Source organism: Fringilla coelebs (genome assembly GCF_963513975.1).
Source record: "Fringilla coelebs genome assembly, chromosome: 1".
NCBI lineage: Eukaryota > Metazoa > Chordata > Aves > Passeriformes > Fringillidae > Fringilla > Fringilla coelebs.
The window spans coordinates 37677882-37694831 of record NC_140028.1 but is presented as its reverse complement, the minus strand read 5'-3'; the positions used below and the strand labels follow the sequence as shown (position 1 = coordinate 37694831).

The 16950-nt window shown below is 38.6% G+C and overlaps 1 protein-coding gene across 7 annotated transcripts in view; it reads right to left on the bottom strand.

Moving 5' to 3' along the window:
• The window catches only part of ASPH (aspartate beta-hydroxylase), a 114468-nt gene that overhangs the window by 8312 nt on the left and 89206 nt on the right, over window positions 1-16950 (bottom strand). For all 7 annotated transcript variants that reach the window (XM_084215587.1, XM_084215591.1, XM_084215594.1 and 4 more), the window contains 4 exons: window positions 14194-14331; window positions 7701-7836; window positions 6743-6834; window positions 2017-2150 (listed from right to left, as the gene is read on the bottom strand). In XM_084215587.1, coding sequence (XP_084071713.1) covers window positions 2017-2150; window positions 6743-6834; window positions 7701-7836; window positions 14194-14331 — 500 coding nt within the window. The remainder of the gene's footprint in view (window positions 1-2016; window positions 2151-6742; window positions 6835-7700; window positions 7837-14193; window positions 14332-16950) is intronic.

Sequence of the window (16950 nt, the reverse complement as noted above, 5' to 3'; positions counted from 1 at the left end):
ACAGGAGGCCAGAAAAGCCATGATGCTAACCTTCCTCTTCCAGCCAGCTCTCCTATTGGAAACCACCAGTTTACCACTGCTCTGAAGCACCACGAGGAAAGGAATGGAAATTACTCAGGCTAAGTCTTCCTCCTGGCACCATTCCCTCTGCCAGGAGTTTACACACCCCCTTGCCACAGGACAAGGATACATAAAAGCCCTTTCACTGCCAGCAGCAGACACACTTTTAGTGCTTCCAGGGAAAATTTCGCCCTTGTATCTGAGTGTACAGCTCTTGCTGTAAGCAACTGATCTTAACACTTTCAGCAGAAGTTGTAGTCAGCTCTTGAGTGCTTTATATGTGAAATGAATGTCTGATGCATGGGACTGACACAGGTTCTGGAATCTGGACGATGACATGCTCTATGGTCTGTCTGCAGCAACAGGCATTTTTCTGCTCTTGACTTTGAGGGAGTGCTGCTACCAAGGAGGTAGTTAAGTTCATTCTCCACAGGATTATCCCTTCTGTCCAGGTTAAGAAGGGAGCCAGCCTTATAACAGGTGGTGAGCTGTGGATACCTGCTCTCTTGGCAGCAGAGCAAAACCACAATTTTGTTCACACCAGCTACTAAACAGCCACCTAATGGTAATGCCATGCAGTCACCACCAATGTGAACTCACATTAATGTCCTAAAGTGAAAAGACTCCATGCCTCTATATCAGTCCTCTTGGGCAATTAGCTACCTCTCCCTCCACCCAACTTGATTTGGACATTGGATTGGAATGCTGGAAAAAAATGTCTGTCACTTTCTATATGTAGGTAGTGTAGGTTGTAATACCAACTATAAGCTATATGTTGGCAGGAGAGTATAGTACAACACTTTTTGTTCTTAACAGCTGGATACTTCCATCCTCAAAAATTCCAAAAATTTCCAGTTGTGGTTGTTTTAAAGTGTTATTAAAAAAAAAAAAACCTCCTTTGCTATGTATTGCAGTCATGCAGACAGGAGTAGCATTTCATTTCTCAATATCAAATTAATTCTATTTCTACCATTAATTACATTATTACATTGAAAATAATTCAAAGTTAGCACTTGGTGCCCTCAGAAGCCGCAAAATCTTTCAAAATATATGTACAAATATTAAGCATCATGAGAGCTTCTCTTAAGTCCAGCAAATTCAGCCTGGAAGCAATAAGCAATAAAGTTAACACTACATTTTTCTTTCTGTGTTTAATAATATAATACAAAAAACATAGCATATTTTCCCATTTTTCTAAGTGTAGTATATGCCCTGATTGTAAATGTATAAGCTATTGCATTTAATTTCATTTTGGACTGAGCAAACAGAGATAAAACTAAGTTGAAATTCAGTACAGTTTTTCCTTCATGGATAAAAAACTTCCCATAAAGCACGCTTTAAAATAAAATTGCCACCTGAGTAATTGGGCCTAAAACCTCATAGATGTCTTCATCCTGATATCAGCTTCAACTGGAATATTTTAAATGAATTATAACAAATAATACAGGCTGAAAAGGAGGCTTCTTCTGGAAGTACCATGGCATTCTCTCAGAGCAGTGAAAATGTAGGTATATCTTAATCAGCTTCTGCCAAAGAGCAACAAATTCTACATCTCTACAAAATCAAAATAAATACAGGAACTCTGTTGGCAGCAATATTAGGCTGTCATTGTAAAAGTAAACACAGACCCCATAGACCAAACCCACTGTTATTTCCACTGAAAATATGTCATAGCAGGGAAGAGCAGGTTTGTCTCAAAAGGTCCTCCTAACACTGTTTCAGCACTGATATTTATAAGTTTGTACCATGAGTCAGAGTGCAAACTGCCTATTTAATGATATCTATCACACATCCCAGTCATCAAAACACCCCCTTTTTTATCTTTTTGTAACTATATGCAGTCCCATCCCTTCTTCAGTCTTGAGGAAGGTGGGGAAAAAAAACACCAAAAAAACAAGCAAGCAAGCAAGCCCCTTCCCCCCAAAACAGTAAAAACCCCCAGCATTGGAACCATACCTGTTCTCTTGGGCACACCGTATTCTGCAGCCCTCCTTAGGGATCACCAAGCCCAAATGCATCCTCAGCCGACAGTTGGTGGGCCCTGTGTGGGGCCAGACATGAGTCCCTGGGTGCATGATGGAATATTTGATCTGCAAGAAGAGAAAGGCACATTTTTTAACCCATTCCATTTCACAACCATGCTGCTGGGAGTCAGGACTTCATTTAGTCTCATCCTCGGTGATGGGTGAAAAGTGTAATGCCATCTTTTGTTTGAGTTTCAGCAGCAATTCTCTCTCATATCCTAAAGGCATTTAATACTATAAAACATATGTCTTGTGGTGTGTGTGTGAAAGCAGGGGTGCATTTATATGTGAAAGTACACAATTTTAATTTTACTTAAATTAACTAGTATTCACAGTTCAGGCTGAAAATAATTATCTTCTGTCTACACTCAGAAAAAAATACCTTTTTTCCTATGGAAAGATTTAAAAGGATGGACAATAGGAGACACAAATCTGTGTTCATCAGACTGGCCAGCCCCTCTCAGATGACATGACTGTGGAGGTGACTGTCAGCCTTGGCTGCAGCAACCCTGAGAAAGTGGAGCTCAAGATCATGAGAAAATGGAGAAAGTAAAAAATCAGAATTACTACCTGTTCAGGAGAGAATATTTGGTCTTACTCAGGGATCTGCTGGGAAAAATCCCATGAGAGAAGAGGAGTCTAGGACAGCTGGTTGATTTTTAAGTAGCACCTTGTCCAAACTCAATAATTCCTATGTGCAGGAAGCAAGGCAACCCAGAAAAAAAGAAACACAAAAAGGAAGAATACAGGAGGTGGAAGCAGGGTCAGGTCACCCAGGAAGACTGTAGAGACACTCTCTGCAAGGGCAGGGATGAGGCTGGGAAAGTCAAACTCTCCTGCTGCTGAATCTGGAGACAGAACTGAAGGGTAACAGGAGAGATTCCTACAAATATCTCAGCAATAAAAGGAAGTCTAGGGAGAACATGCCCAGCTACTAAACATGACAGAATATCTGATGACAAAGGACATGGAAAAGGCTGAGGCACTACACGTCTTCTTTGCCTCAATCTTTGCTGGTCTGACTGACTTTCAGGAGTGCCAGGCAGCCGAGACCAGCGAAACAGACTGGAGCACTGATGAGTGATCTTCTGTGGATCAGGTTAGGGAACATTTAAACAAACCCAGCAACCTGGTTCATGGATCCTGATGGGATCCATCCATGAGGCCTGAAGGAAATGGATGATGTGAATCCATACATAATCCAGGCAGTCTTTGAAAGGTCACTGCCACCAGCAGAGGTCCCCTGGTAGAAAGGAAATGTTCCTATCTTCAAGAAGGACAAGTAGGATGGTCTGAGGAGCTACTGTCTAGTCAGCCTCACCTCACCTCAAACCTTGGAAAGGTGATGGAGCAAGAAATCCTGAAAACAATTTTCAAACACAAGAAGGAAAAGAATGTACCTGGGTGTAGCCAGTAAGGGTTTATGAAGGGGATTCTGTACTTGACCAGCTTTCTGTGGTGAGGCTTCTAGCTTGGTGCATATTGTTTATCTCAACGTTAAGTCTTTGAACATCCTAATCAACAAAGTGAGGAAATAGAGTCTAGATAAGCTCCCAGTGAAGAGGATTGAAACCTGGCATTTAAGCCAGGCTCAACAAGTTATGATCAAAGTCCAGCTGAAGGACACTCATCAGAGGTACATCCCAGGGCTCAGTGCTGGGTCCAGCACTGTTTAAGAGCTTCACAGTGACTCAGAAGATGGGACAGAGTGCATCCCCCTCAGCAAGTTTGCAGATGATAGAAAATTGAATAGGAATGGCCAATACACTACTTTTTTTTTTTCCCTGCCTTTCATAAAGACCTTGGCAGGATGGAGAAAGGAGGAAATACAAATCTTAAAATATTTGACAAAAAGCAGCATGAAATTCTGCACTAGGGAGGCATGCACCAATACAGGCTGATGGACAACTGTCTGGAAAGCACCTTTCTAGAGACTGTGGGGTCCTCACAGCACCCAAATTAAACAGGAACCAGCATTGCAGCAAAGCCACCAACAGCTTCCAGGGCTGCAGTATGGAGAGCTCTGTTAGCCCACTGAAGGAGGTTATCCTTCCCCTAAGAGTTCATGAGATGTCTTAAATGTTGGACCCAGTTCTGTGCTGCCTGCTGTGAGAGAGACATGGACACACTGGAGCAGGTGAAGGGGTACAAAGGGGATTAAGGGATGGGAGGATCTAACATACAAGGGGAAGCTGAGGTAGTTGGGGCTGTTCAGGCTGGAGAACATAAGGTTCAAGGAAGGATCTTATCAATGCATTTAAATACCTGATGAGAGGAGTGAAGAAGGCAGAGGCAGGCTCTTCTCAATGGCATCCAGGGAAAGGCAAAGAGGCAATGGACACAGATTGAAACACAGGAAATGCCATTTAAGCATAAGGAAACACTTTTTTTACTGCACACAGGAACAGGTTGCCCAGAGAGGCAATAGAATCTCTAACCTCAGAGGCATTCAAAACCTGGCTGGACACAGCAACCTGCTCTAATTCATCATACTTTAAGCAAGGGTAATCTTCACATGTCCCTTCTCTCCTTGACCTTTTGGATTCATTCTACAGCAACTCGGGGTACAGGAAGCATGAATAATGCATGTTTGCAACTGAGAAATCTGCACATTTGGCTGGGACAGAGTAGTTTTGGTAAATGTTACAGATTAAAGTGTTGCATGCTCTTCAATTGTTAACAGAACCGGCAGAACACAGCATGTGCCTCCTGTCTGAAGGGTTTTTTTGTGCCTCTGAGCTGAGGTTTCAGCTTACTGGCAGTGTCTTATGACAGCAAGTGATGAGCTCCAGTGGCTGCGGTGAACACAGATCCTCCCACCCAACTCTGCTACACTGTGATGTGTCAGACCCTAACACGATGCAAACAACTGGTGATGTTAGGATGCTTACTAATATCTGAGCTAAACAATTCTGCAATGCTAATATGCCAGCACTGAACATTGATTGCTGTCATGTACATTATCTGTCCAAGCAGATCAGTCTGGATATGTCTGTCAATTATATCTGCCTGCTGTGCTTCAGTGCTATAGGTAAATTGTTCTAAACTACCAATGAGTTGTACTATGGCTACAATGTAAGAAATGTCCAGAATTAAAACTAGCTGTGATCCTTTTAGTTTACTGCTATTTTTAAGAAGAATGTTACAATTTTGATCACTTTTTATTGTTCTACAGTGTCTCAGCAGCACTGAGCAGGTAGTTGACTATTTTACATTTCATTTATCTTTGTCACTACATGAAGTTACCAAAGCATCCAAATAGTCTATCCACCACAGAATTCTTTATTTCCTGATTGTGTTTGTTCCCATTGCTTACCGGTGCTTCCATATGTGACTAGGGATCAGCTGATGGAGGTTTATTTTAGCAGTAACATCTGAGTCATGGCTAAGATAAAACTAAAATTGCCCTAGGCATCTCATAATAGTGGATGTAAAACTTTAGACTTCCAAAGCACAACTTTTCAGATTATTTTACATTTATATGTTCAAAATATGTGACTACAGCTACAGCTGTAAAGATACAACATCTCTGCAAACCATATGATGGTGATAACGTGTAGGGCACCAAGAAGTTATGAACAAAACAGTAGCTCTCAAAAAGAATCTGCTCTCAGGGAGGGATCCACTTTGGCTCTGGATGTGACTGAGGGCAGTTCTCTTGTAGCCACATTGAGTGTGATGACTTCTAATCAGTTATATTCACTATAACCTGCCTTTGCAACCAATCTATGGAACAACAGCTTTTGTTCATTCCCACAGCAGTAGCCACCCAGTGCAGATCTGCACATCAAAAGCAAGGGACTGGTCAAAAAGATGAACACATACACTCAAGGGTCTGAATTAGGGCTACATTAGCACAGTGCTTTTCAATTTTTGCATCCTTAATTTTGCCATGTGAAGGAAATTCTCACGTAGTCATTGTAGACAAAATATAATAACGTGGAAAAAAATGAAAACTTATGTCCTACACAACCAATGCATGTGCATTGACCTATACAGGTCTACTGCATGATTAAGTGAGGTTTACTGATAGCTGAATAGTCATTGTAGACACTTGAAACAAATTTTGTTGGTGCCCACAGTCATGGGTGTAAATTTTCTTTCCTTCACCTTCAGGAAAGAAGCATGTGGCAGCGCTATTTGGCTTCCACAATGTCATTCTCCCTCTGTCTAATGCAGCCAGGCTGGGGGAGACAGGTGAAGTTTATCACAGTGAGAATGTGGCCCACTAAATTAGTCATGTAAAGTGAGGTTCAGATCAGAAAATAAAGCTTAGGTTAGAAAGGACCTAATCCAACCTCCTGCTCAAAGGAGGTTAGGCTATGAGTCAGATCAGGTCACTTCAGGCTGAGGTTTAGTAATGCTTTACTTATTGGTTGACCCATGGCAAATAACTACTTACCTACCATGAGCTCCCAGGAAACAGAAGGTAAAATGGCTCAGCTAAAGAGTCCACAGAAAGACTTCAGCTAGCATATTTCACCTGGCATTTGCTGACAGTTAAAATAGGGCATATTTTATTATTAAGTTTATCGTGTGCTTGAGGCGCCATTAAATATACCAAAATTGTGCATTCCTCTATACATGTCCCTCTATTCCTTAAAATCACTTGCTCCCAGCATTAAGAACTTGCAGAAATGAAGAAATTTGCCAGGTACCTGCCCTCTTCTGCAGCCAGTAGCTTCTGGGAATCTTTCCAATAAAGCGCATGTTTTCGGAACACTTTTACAAGCATTCTCATTTTTTCTTCCTAGTGAAAATAATGGATAGAGCATTGGTAAGAGCAATGAATGAACATTTCCATTTTCTGCTTTGCAGAAGAGCAACAAAGCTGCCAAAGACCTGACACTGAGAGACAGGTAAATATTACTGTTCTCATTTTAGGACTGTGCAACCTATGTATCTCCATGTTGTAATATCATAGCAGCCTACACATTTTACTTTTACATTATTTGTGAACACCAGGCTTTCTACCATTAAAAACTGTTATTTTGAGCATACAATCACTAACGTGGATGCATAGGAAAAAATATTTAAAATGCCCCCAGTATCATAAAATTTCAACACCAGATTCTATTTTGATATAAATTTGCTTTTAATATTTTATTTTACAGTACTCTTTCATATGTGGAGTTTAATAAGAATTTAAGGTCATTCCAAGAGCTGGGCCTCCCAGTGCACAGCTCAGTGGCAGGGCAGCAGGCACATTAAAGTCATATCCTTTTGCTCACACTGTTTCTGAATGACAGAACTCCCCTAGCTGGCAACCCAGAACTGAGGATGTGCCTTCTCCCAGGTCCCCATCCTCCCTCAGGCTTACCTGTACTATGCATTACCAGGTAAAGGGTTGGCAGCCTTGCTAGAAGAGGAATACCCTCATTGAACAGTTAACATACTCAAGGGACCCTTAGAGGTATTTGGGGACAACATGGTTTAGAATAAAGAACTCCTGCTCATTGTCACAGGGGTCCCAAACACGGTTTTATCAATTCCCTTCCTCTGTACATACTGATTACAAAAACAGTTTTAGAAAAAGCTGTGTTGATACTTCTTATTACACTATGGTTATCTGAGATCATGAAATTGAGGAAAGAGAAGAAATACAGAATGTTTTACCTTGTTGCCATAAGGTAAACTGGCTCCAGTCTCCTTTTTCCCGTAGGTTCTCATCTTCAGGCAGGAAGAGGCTTTGTTTTTTATCCATCACAGCAAGACCCTCATCCCGAATGAGCTTCCAGTTTTTCTCTAAGGACTGTTGTGAGAGCCATGTCACTGCACTGAGAAATTACTGTGTTTGGCTTTAGTACCATTTTTATTTTTTCCTGCCATTATTAGCTTTTTTAATATATTTAAAGGCAATAAAAGAAAGTGTTTGTCTTTATTATGAAGTTGCTTTAAATTCTATTCCCTTCTGACATGTTAAGGCAGGAAAAATAACTTTCACACCAGTCTTCAGATTCAATTACATTGGGATTGTAAGTTTTCAACAATAGCCAGCCTCTTTGCAGACCAGGCCTCACTTTGACTTGCTTTTTGATGAGCCTAAGGGCTCTTTAAGTGATCATTTTGTATTGCAAGCTAAATGTATTGATCTTCCTAAATGCTGTGCATGTGACCCTGGAATCATTCCTGCAACTGGAAAACCACTTACATAACCTGGAACTCCAGGTGTTGGAAGAATATTACAGGCCAAAGAGGCCAAATTTAAACACACCACTTGAGTTGAAGTTTATGATTGAAACCTTCAAAAAGGCTTGCTGAGATTCACTTGCATGTGTTGATGCTATTGCAAAAAGTCATATACAACTTGAAATGCCAGGTGATCATTTATGGATACAATGATTGAGAATGTGTGAGCTGCCTAACACTTCATACATACAAATTCACAAAATAGCAGAATTAAATTTTTTGTTCTCTGCTGCTCAGAACATTATATTTAGAGAAATCAGATAGCTTAGAAAACCTTTTATTCTACCAATAATAAGTCATTTTAATGTTATAGCAATAAAAATGGAAAAACCACAGTATAACAATGGATCTGGATAAAAGTAACTTCAATTTCCCAGAAGCTTACTTTTCTCACTAAACCTTATTTTGGGTGAATAGTTTTCATTTTTCCTTTGTGCTCTTGAACAATGCATTTCTGTAAGACATTTTCAATCCATTTCACACTGAAATAAGTTATGGTATGTTCCCACACTACCTCCTTATATGATGAGTAAAAGGTGATATAGGTGCCAGGTGATAGAAGTGCCCCCTTTTAGTCTTAAAACTTCACATGTTTATTAGCCATCCTCATGTAAAATAAACAGTTGCATTTTCCACTTGAGTCTTTTTTACTTAAAGGAGAAGTTGATCTGACAAAATTGGTTCATATTGCTAGATCATAAAAGGCTCAACAAAGCAAACTTTGCCTAGAACACGTTGTCTATAATACAGCTACTTTCTCCCACTAGAGCAATTTTAGCTGGGCTAAAATGTATGAAAATATGGATTTTACTTCTGTTATTACAGTAATCTCTATCATAACAAATTGGTTTTTTCTCTCGCCTATCAAAAAATGGGAAAGAACACTTATTTTTCCTAGGGTATTCATGTTATTCTCCCTCATTGATGGTTTCTATAACACTCATTTAACAGCTAGCATTAAGTAAAATTGCAAAGACTTGTTTTGGAGATGTTTGGTTTTTTTGTTTTTTTTTTTTTTGTTTTTAGAATACTGACTTTTCCAAAATGTAGGCTACAAAAAAAGATTGAAAATTTCCACCTAATCAGAGATGTATATGAGAACAGTGCTGCTACTTATTCAGCACTACCCTACCTACAAAAGGAAATGCCAGCTTCAGTACTTGTTTTGCACTGGCTGGAGAAGAGAAAGAAGAAAATAACCTACACTCACACCAGCCTCAATTTAAAGTGATATAGAGCAACAAAACTTTAGAAGATACTCCAAGTTCTTCTGTGCTTCCTCAAACTCCTCCTACTTCCTCAGCTGAAAAAAGGTAAAGAGGGAGCATTGATCCATGCAGACAAGATGACACACGAAGAGCACTGGTGGTCCAAGGCATTGTAGGCAACAGCTGCTCTGTCACCTCTACTCTCTCTCAAGTGCCACAGGTTGAAGGTTAACCTATAAAGGTGAGTGTTTGTCCTTGTGTCTAAAGGCTCCTTCCCCAACATGTTAGATACAAATTTATTTGAATACATCTCATCAATTTTGAGCTAAATCCTCAATGGTTTTAGACATAAATTGCTCAGCTATCAATAGGGTTTCTGTCCTGAAAACATAGACCCCCATCTGTAAAACACACTGAGAGTGCTTTATAATGACCAACAGACAACTCCTAGGGAGAAATAAAGTGGGGAGTTCAAACACCACCCAGCCTTGGTCCCCCTGATACTACAGACTCTCAGGGATATCTTGAACAGTAAGAACACAAAAAACCATTCAAGCATGTTTCAGTCCAGGACTTGGACTCACAGCTCCTGATCTAAGAGTTGGTTATCTGCAGGAAAAAAAGTTAAATGTACTTATGGCTCCATGATATGCAAGGATTCAAGCTCCAGGTTAGAGCAAAAAATTAATATTATATTTAGTGCAGTATCCTGATTACAACTGAAAAATCAGGAGGCAACAAGCACTGGGAGCATATGTACTTGTTTGGTAGCAGCTGATTCCCATAAACCTCCATATGGCTTTTTAAATACAGTTTCTAATAACAATTGAAGTTTACAGTTGCTGTACATCTGGCAATAATGTAGATTTTATTTAAATAGGGATTGTTTAATATTGGAGGTTTTTATGTGAGACTATTCCATTGAAAGTATCCTTACTCTGTGCTGTCAAAGCCTTTCAATGTGTGGTTATAAATGACACAGGAGGAGATTAAGAGGTGGTTACCCCTCATGTGAGGCATAACTACTGACCACACATCCATTTTAATTCACTGAACTATAAAATAAAATTGTGGTGAAGGGTTTAATGTACTTCACTCTGTTATTGAAACAGAACAGGAAAGCATTCACAATCAGTTACCACATCTCCACTGGGTAAGGCTGATAACCTCCAAGCAAGGGGCAGTGTTTTAAACTGCTTAAAATCCAATCACTCACAGAGCTTAAACCTCAGCACTTGTATGCATCATCTTTGTTCTTTTCAACACAAGCCTCCCCTTAAAGCATCCAACCACACTTTAAATACACATTTCAATTTAATTTCTTCCTTGCCTATGAATGTTTAACTATTATTATCAAAACCATTAAGGCCCAGCTGTCAACCTGTGGAAAACTATAAAGATATGTTCTGTTGCCAATACTTTCATTGTCTTTCTGCACTTTTCTTGAAGCACTTGAAAATTTGTATAATAAAATCTAAGCCATCAGAGAAAAGCAACAATACAAGATCTACTTTAATCAATCAGTAAATTGTAGTAAATTATTGGCAAAGCATCATCTGGGTCCTTTCCAAATGTCAAAGGACACAACATGCAGAAAGGACAAAGTTAATTAAGTCATTGCCTACATATTAATTTCAGACCAGTGGAAAGTCTCTAGGATCCAACACCATTGTATCACTTGTGTTATTTTTTTTAATGAGCACCAGAATAGAATAATGCTATAAATGAGGTTCTACAGAAGGTACTGGAGAAAGATGCAATGACTCAGTAAGACTGGCTGAGGAAAGCTAGGATTGCAAAGGAAAAGGATGGGTTTTCAAAGAAGAAAGTAAGGTTTCCTTTCAACTGAGGTCAAAAGGGGAAGAACAGTTTCTTGAATTCCCAGATCCAAAGGCCTGTAAATCACAAACATTATTAGAACATCTCTACATAAATCACTCACCACACCCTTCCTAATATTTTGTATTTTGTTTGTATTTTCTTCTCCCTGAGAAATCAGGTGCCTCTTCCTATTTTTCAAAGAAAAAACCTTAAGCCTCAGTGAGCTCGAGAGAGATTTAAAACTCCTCTTCCCTTCAGCACAGTTCCACTCATTAAGATCTACAATGCCCTGATAAGTGTTACTGAGATATTCTCAGTCTTCCCTGCCTCCTCCCCCCCCCCCCAAAAAAAAACCCAACCCAAACCCCCCGTCCTTAAGACATCCAGGCAAGCAGGTAATATTAAAAGAGATAAAGAATGAGACTGTCTTTTTTTAACCTTACCCACCAGGAAGTTAAGCATTAGGACCCATTTTTTAAGTAAAGCAGTAGGACAGTTACCACCAGAAAAGGAGACATGCCATGCTTAGACAGTTATTTAGCACTGTAAAAATGAATCATCCCGTGGAAATACCCTTTTCTTTCACTTGCAAACAATGCCACTAGCACGGACAGTATGTCTCACTCTGTATGATTACAGCTACTTAAGCTGAATGCCCCTCAGAAGGAAGTTATTGAACTGAGAATACCGTAAAAAGACACTTTTCTCTTTAGACTTTCTGTGGAAGAAGCAAGGCAGTGTCAAAATTCACATCTCCATCTCTAGGCCCAAGAAACTAGATGACCTTTCATAAGAAAATCAAGCCAGGTCTGTGCTGTAAGATATCACTGACCACAGCTGTGCTGGTTAATGGAATGAACCAAAGAGAGTTCAGCCTTACTACTGCCCCAGCCCCAAATAAATGCTCAGTTAGCATTATTAAGATACCAAGTTCTTGGTATAGATATAGTTCATTCCCATTTAACAAGCAGTGAAACTCAGAGACAGGGTCAGGGCCTCCAGTGCTGTGTACAGTGTCAATGTATACAGTATATATCCATATTGAATTCTACCACAGTGATTTGGGAGCATTTCCCACACAGACAGAAGAGGAATGTGTTGAAATGAAGCAGTAGGAACTAACTGGTGATTGGTTTCTGCTTTGTGAGAAGGGGAAATATTTTTAACTAAAACATGTACAGAAGTTGGAGTACTTCAGAAATTAGAAAACTAATGTCATCAACAATGTTTTGCTGCTTCCTGAAGAATACTACTTCTCATCTTGCTTCCAGTATTGTATGTAATTAGAATTGAACCTGCTTTCTTTCAAAACTTCAAGTATTTTCTTGAGTTACAAAAAAACCCCAACAATACAAATATTTGTCCTGATGCATATAACTACATTTTGGCTTTATGCTTTAAACTGTGAGTGTTGTCTTAAAGATCTTACTGCTCCCAAATTATGATACCTGTGCAAGTAAATTACCAGTCATATTGCTAATAAACATGTACCACCAAATGATTGGAATGAAAAGGTATTATTGAATTCCAGAGAGACAGCTGCACTGTGGAGGTCAGGGGTGAATTTTTATCCTTGCTGGTTTTCTGAGCAGCTCTTCTCTCTGAGAAGCCACTCAAGATGCTGATCCAAACCAAGGCCTCCATTTATATGGTCTGATTCATCTGAAAAAAAACCTTCAAGGTGAAGCTCTGGCCATTTTACAACATCAAGTGAATTCTTTCACCCTTCAAAGCTGACTCATGCCAAGGGTGAATGGATCATTACCTTCTGTGACATAGGAATTTGAAAGGCTTACATGTAAGGAACTGTAAAGCATCACTGCATGTAGCTCTAAAACACTAATCAAATAATATTAATATTTCCTTTTTGTTTGACAAAAGCATATTAAGAAGTTCCCAGTTTCTCCATATCTTTTATGGCAAGAAGCATCCATTCTCCACATACTTCAAGAATTAGTTCACTATGAGCACATTTCATGTGCTAGCCCATAAAGCTCCCTGCTTCTTGGTGTGGCTGAGATCACATTGGAGAATCACACTTTAATCTAAATTTCTAGCCTTATTTTTGTTGCCATCAAAACCATAACAAAGAGCAATCTTCCTTTTTAAACTACTTTTATTTTTTTTCTTAATAACCATCCTTCCATAGTGTTTTTTTAAAAGATGCTATGTAATTAATTATAAAAGAAACAACCACTCTGAAGGAATTTGTTCCTCACAAATATACGTTTTTGGGTTTAAATCATTTATCCATAATGGTTTTTCTAAACCACACACCAATAATTGAAACATACAGGAAAAAAAGGCTCTTCCTAATTTTTTAGGAATTATTATTAGAATTGTAGTAAATTAATAAAAATCAATGCAATTTTGGAAATAAAAGCTATTGTTATGAACAATAACCACACTACTTGTGTTGCATTAAATAAATAAAAAACCTTTTAAAGAATTTAAATTCTGCATTATTATCTTTTGTTAAATCCATCACTGGGCATCTACACTTGTTTCTCTCGTGCAATTAAAAGCTTCTAAAGTCACTAAATATTACACAAGAGCTCAAAAGCACAGCCTTTCCTGACTAATTATAAATTCACAATGGGTATTCCAGACATTACCAAATTGTGCTGTCATTTTCCACTTGAGATGTTACATTTGTCTACCATGCAAATTTTGTATTTATTAATAATTTCAGACATCTTGTTCCCATTCTCAAATTTGAAAATGTCTAAGCATATTTTATAGTGTCTTATTTAATTCTTGTGCTCAGTCTGACAGTCCTGTCTGGAATTCACAATCAGTAGTTCTGACCTTATTGATTAGCATTTTCTCTGCTTAATAACTGAAATTATAGCAGTAATTTTAATAAAAACAAAAGTATAATGAAGCCTTACCTTCACCAGTTCTGTATATCCAGTTTCCCTTGCTGTCCACCAAGGCTGAGCTTTCAGTCCCTTGACATTGTAGAGGGAGCGCTGCCAAACTGATGCAAAGTGACCTCTTTGGTATCCAAGTTCATACCACTTGTATGCCTAAAACATTGCAGTTGTAAACAACCAAATTCAAATCAGCCAAGCTCCTACAGGAAAAAAGTAACACTTCCTGGCAAGACAGCAGAGTGTCTCTTCGGATGTTGGGGTTATTCTTTTAATAAAATGTACTAATGAATACTTTAAGGAAAAAAAACACAAACAAACAAACCCAAATAACAAAATTGATCAGTTGGCCAAGAGAGTCCAGTCCAACATTAACAAAACAGGATAATCTTCTCACAGCCATTCACATCAAATATGGGCTGGTAATGCATGCCCTTGGACCCGGAATATCCAATTGTTTCTCATCTTATTCAATTTCATTTTCTCTGTTTCAATCCTCTACCTACAAGTGAAAAATGACTGTCTTCTGCTGCCAGTAGAGATGCTGTGATGATGAAAACAATGATGACTTTGCAGATCTAAAGTGTTAATTATCTAATACTTAAATGCCCTTAAATTTCTTCAAATATTTTTTACCACACCCTAACTGATCACATGACAGAAACCTGATGAAGTTAATACAGGACCTTTTCTTGTCTTTACTCTCCCTTTACACAAGTTGTTTTACCCCTGCATAGCAGCAAAGAAAGAAAATTAAATTCTTGGAAAAAAAAGATCCAGCATTTGTAGTACTGTGATAAACCACATGGAGAGAAAGTTACACAGAGCTGCCTCCTTCCCACCCAGCGCTGCTGCTACAGCTGCAATATTTCAGATAACATAACTTAAAAAAAAAATCCTTCAATGAACAAAAAAATAAACAACCTCCCCCCCCCAAAAAATTAAACAAACCCAAAAAACCCCCAAAAATCCGGACCACAAACAAAAAAAAAAACAGGACCGCTAAGTAGGGAAATATGATAACAATCATTCCAGAGCAGAGGGACTGAGGCAGGCAGCAATCCCTGCCTTGAACAGAAACTGGCCAAAGTCCTCTTTGAGAGTCTGTAAACTTTCTTCAGGTTTTTGAAAAATGTGGTACTCTGATCTTTATAAGTCTCCCAAAGTATGGAGCAAAGTCTGCAATACATTGTTTCCCTACAGTATTTATCTGAAGTACAAAAAAGTAGTGTGGATGAACAGAATAACAGCAGATCATATATAAACTGCCATCTTTTTCTCCCTAGAGAAGCTCAGTAAAATTGTGCATGGGTCAAAAAAATAATAAGGTAATACACAAAGATAATACACAGCATATCTTTAAATGTTGATGTTATCTTGGTTAACTTTCTGAAATGGAAGCATTAAGATTTATAATAACATTTGTTCCCCAAAGTTAAAATACCAGTGAGATATCAAGTGATGGTTCATGCTGACTGCCTGCACACAATTGCAGTGTCTGGAGTTAGCCCAAATGATAAGGGGAATTATTTGTTTCAGCCCCTGAGTGATGAGTATGAATGTTGCTGCTCTTTAAGATACTTCAGCTATTATTATGATGTGTAATACAATTAATTTTTGTTTATTAGAAGAACTGTGCTACGGAAATTGCCTTTATCAGGATGGAATAGGGTCAGGCTGCCTCACTCATCCTTTCCATTCCCAAGACTCAGTGAAAAATTTATTTTCTCATGCAGGTCTTGGCAGGAGAACATGGACAGCTACAACAGTGTAGCTCTTCTTTCCAGGACAGAAATTGTTTGAGATACACCCAGTTTATACATTTTGTGTGAAAAGTGCTTTGTTGTGTAATAACTTCCATGGTTTTAATTTCTCTTTTCTTAAGCCAGTATGGCATTTTATTAAATTATAGTTGGAAAGGGCATACTCAATACTGTTCCCCTCACATTTCCCAAGGCCACATTCATAATTTCTAATTTAGCTCTAATAGATGAATATCTCCTTTCAACAAACCTTCAGTGATGGCAATTTCACATCTAACTTAAATATTGATCTGTTTCCTTGATTAAATCTTGAAATTCAGCAAGTCTAGCAAGGTCAGTGAGAAAAATTTAGCTGAACAATGGACTTTCCACTGATAAATTTAGAAGTCTCCTCTATCCCAAGAAGTTCATTTGTCATTAATTAAACTTTTTCTACAGCAGATTTGGCCATTAACTCCATAAACATTAACACATTATTATCCTGGGGTTAGAGATGCTGTACATTAATTACACCTGCGTGGTACCTTTATTCAAACAAACGGCAATGGGGTGTTCTAGGCTCAGCAACTCAACCCAGAATGTTCCATGGAAATGTACAGGGATTTGAGAGAGGGAGACAGAGTCAGAGTGTGAAAGCAGACTGTGTGTGCATGTGTTTCTAAGTAAGATGAAGCAAACTAATTCTTACTAATAAATGAACAACTAAAAAAAATGTCATTGGAAGAGTATTGAGGGAAGGCAATCTAGCTTAAAATTCAGATATTACATTCTAGATCTGCTGTATGTATAAAGTATGGTAATGAAAGTTCCATGAATTATTAAAAAAAAGGTAAACTGTTGAACTAGACTTGAGAAAGATCACATACAGTGGCTTCATCACAGCCCACTTGTCTACAGTTCATACTGGAGAACCACCTACTGACTGGGCCACAGCACTAAAGGGGTCAGCATTTTTTACAGTTTTTTAGGTATTAATATTGCACACATTACTAGTTAAGTAATTAAAAAGCAG